This window comes from Etheostoma spectabile, chromosome 5 (assembly GCF_008692095.1).
Source record: "Etheostoma spectabile isolate EspeVRDwgs_2016 chromosome 5, UIUC_Espe_1.0, whole genome shotgun sequence".
NCBI classification, from domain to species: Eukaryota; Metazoa; Chordata; class Actinopteri; order Perciformes; family Percidae; genus Etheostoma; species Etheostoma spectabile.
In genome coordinates this window covers 23,766,045-23,768,080 of record NC_045737.1, presented here as the reverse complement: position 1 = coordinate 23,768,080, position 2,036 = coordinate 23,766,045, and the positions used below count along the sequence as shown (strand labels likewise).

Below are 2,036 nucleotides of genomic sequence, written 5' to 3'. Positions count from 1 at the left end.
TAGGTTTAAGGCTACCCTACCACTTCACTAAGATCACATCTGCACACTTTCATATTATGGCAGTTAATAATGGAACAGTGCAGACGGTTCAATAATAAGAGCAAAGCAGTTGTCTTCAATGGCCGCCTCCTCCTAAAAGCTTTATTCGATAAAGCTATTATCACGTAACCAGCGGCTATTTCCAGATAACTACCAGCAGAGACAGCCTCCTATCATAACTACACTTAATGTTGTATTTGAGAAGAGCCTTGTAATCCGGCTATCCTATAATACTAGCCGTCCATCTCAGGCAGTGTGGCCACTGGGCTCTAGGTGAGTCATGCAGATAGTTTTGGCTTGTGCCAAGGTTTTAAGATATGCCTTTGGAACTTTGGCTGCCAACACACCAATGGAGATTAATCAAATTGTGTCTGTGCTTTACAGTTGGAGATATGCCAACCTGGAGTTTTGTTATACCCTTTACATCAAGGAAGCAATTTCTCTGGTTGTTTTGGACCATTGTTGGCGATTTTGCAAGTCCATGATGCACCCTCAATGTGGTTTACTGATAATTCAACTTCCCATCATATTCTGTGTATTCAAGTGTAACATGTCTCTGTGAACAGTGTGTCAGCTTGGGTAGGGCGCTTATATGATAATTGAGAGTAGAACTTGCAATGCAGTGTATGCAAGTACAATTTGTCAGTATTATCCCTCTCTCAAGTGTGATTGTGTGTGGTAAATGTCAACACACAGACCGGCTGAACATTAAGGTTAAAAGTTGGTGTTATGTTATTCGTGTTGCCAATGTGATTATACCCTCAGAGATACATGGTATAGTGTAAAGATGCATATATGTGTGTGTCTACTGTATTTGTTTGAAAAACAAACAGAGGAAGATGTGCGGATAGTCATTGGCTGGGGTGAAGTCATAGCTTTCATCATCACTTCAATTGTTTAAAGGCTACTTTAATCACTACATATTTATAAAATGTCCCATTGCTAAACAATGTCTTGCAGTGGCATGAAAAAATGAGAAGACTTAAGTGCACATATTTGGCCGAGGGTTTAGGGTTCATCCCTCAAGAAAATGTTACGATTTCAATAAAAGTAATATGCAATTTTACATCATGTTGGACCATTATTATTACCATATATGTGTCTAAAACATTGGAAAAGCTACAGCATATCCTTAATAAATAACACTTAAAAAGCTCAAAGACAGAACTGGCGAAGGAAGTCTACTGGGTACTAACTACAATCATTAGATCTGATAAAAGTAATTAAGTTAGTTTTAATGTCACATAGATTTTACATTCATTTGGCTTAGGTGGTCCACAAAAATGACTTGGGTGCCCTGTCTAAGCCTTATAATGGTAGGGAAAACCCTGCAATTATCAATGGACTTCTTAGGCTATTTACTGGACTACAAGCCACAAACACATGAAGCCGGTGCAGGCAATGGATCAAACAAACTGTTTCAAAAGAGAAGTGAATTACACTAGCTCAAACTACGAGGCTAATCACTGAAGGATACTGTGTTTCACTGTAAGTCTGAATCATCATGTCTACCTGACAGCTGTGCTAGATGAGACACAGAAGACGTCAAACAACTTTACCTGCAATGCTGGCAAAGATTTCGCTGATTCCTATCAGCACATATTGAGGCACTTGCCACCATATGGGTAAATCTGCCGCGTAGTAAATAACTTTGCCAAGCACCTGGTCAATGGTACCATTTGATTTGATGATCTCCAGGCGTTTGGTCTCCAAAATACCTGAAGGCAGACAGAAAAAAGTGCACATGACCACAGTTAGCAGCGGGTAAATGTTAAAAATATTACAAACACAACACACACAACCACACATACATACATCAGCTAAAACTCTGCAACATACTAAAATTAAGAAAAAATGCAAAGAGGGCAGCGAGTGAACTTAAAGTATTGTTTATTGTTTAGGGCGGCTGTGGTTCAGTGGTAGAGCGGTTGCCTGCCAATTGGAAGGTTGGTGGTTCGATCCAAGTGTCCTTGGGCAAGACACTGAACCCCGAATTG

The 2,036-nt window shown here is 39.8% G+C and overlaps 1 protein-coding gene across 3 annotated transcripts in view; it reads right to left on the bottom strand.

The window, feature by feature from the left end:
* slc15a4 (solute carrier family 15 member 4) overlaps positions 1-2,036 on the bottom strand; it is a 26,929-nt gene that overhangs the window by 13,549 nt on the left and 11,344 nt on the right. For all 3 annotated transcript variants that reach the window (XM_032516631.1, XM_032516632.1, XM_032516630.1), the window contains one exon: positions 1,599-1,757. In XM_032516631.1, coding sequence (XP_032372522.1) covers positions 1,599-1,757 — 159 coding nt within the window. The remainder of the gene's footprint in view (positions 1-1,598; positions 1,758-2,036) is intronic.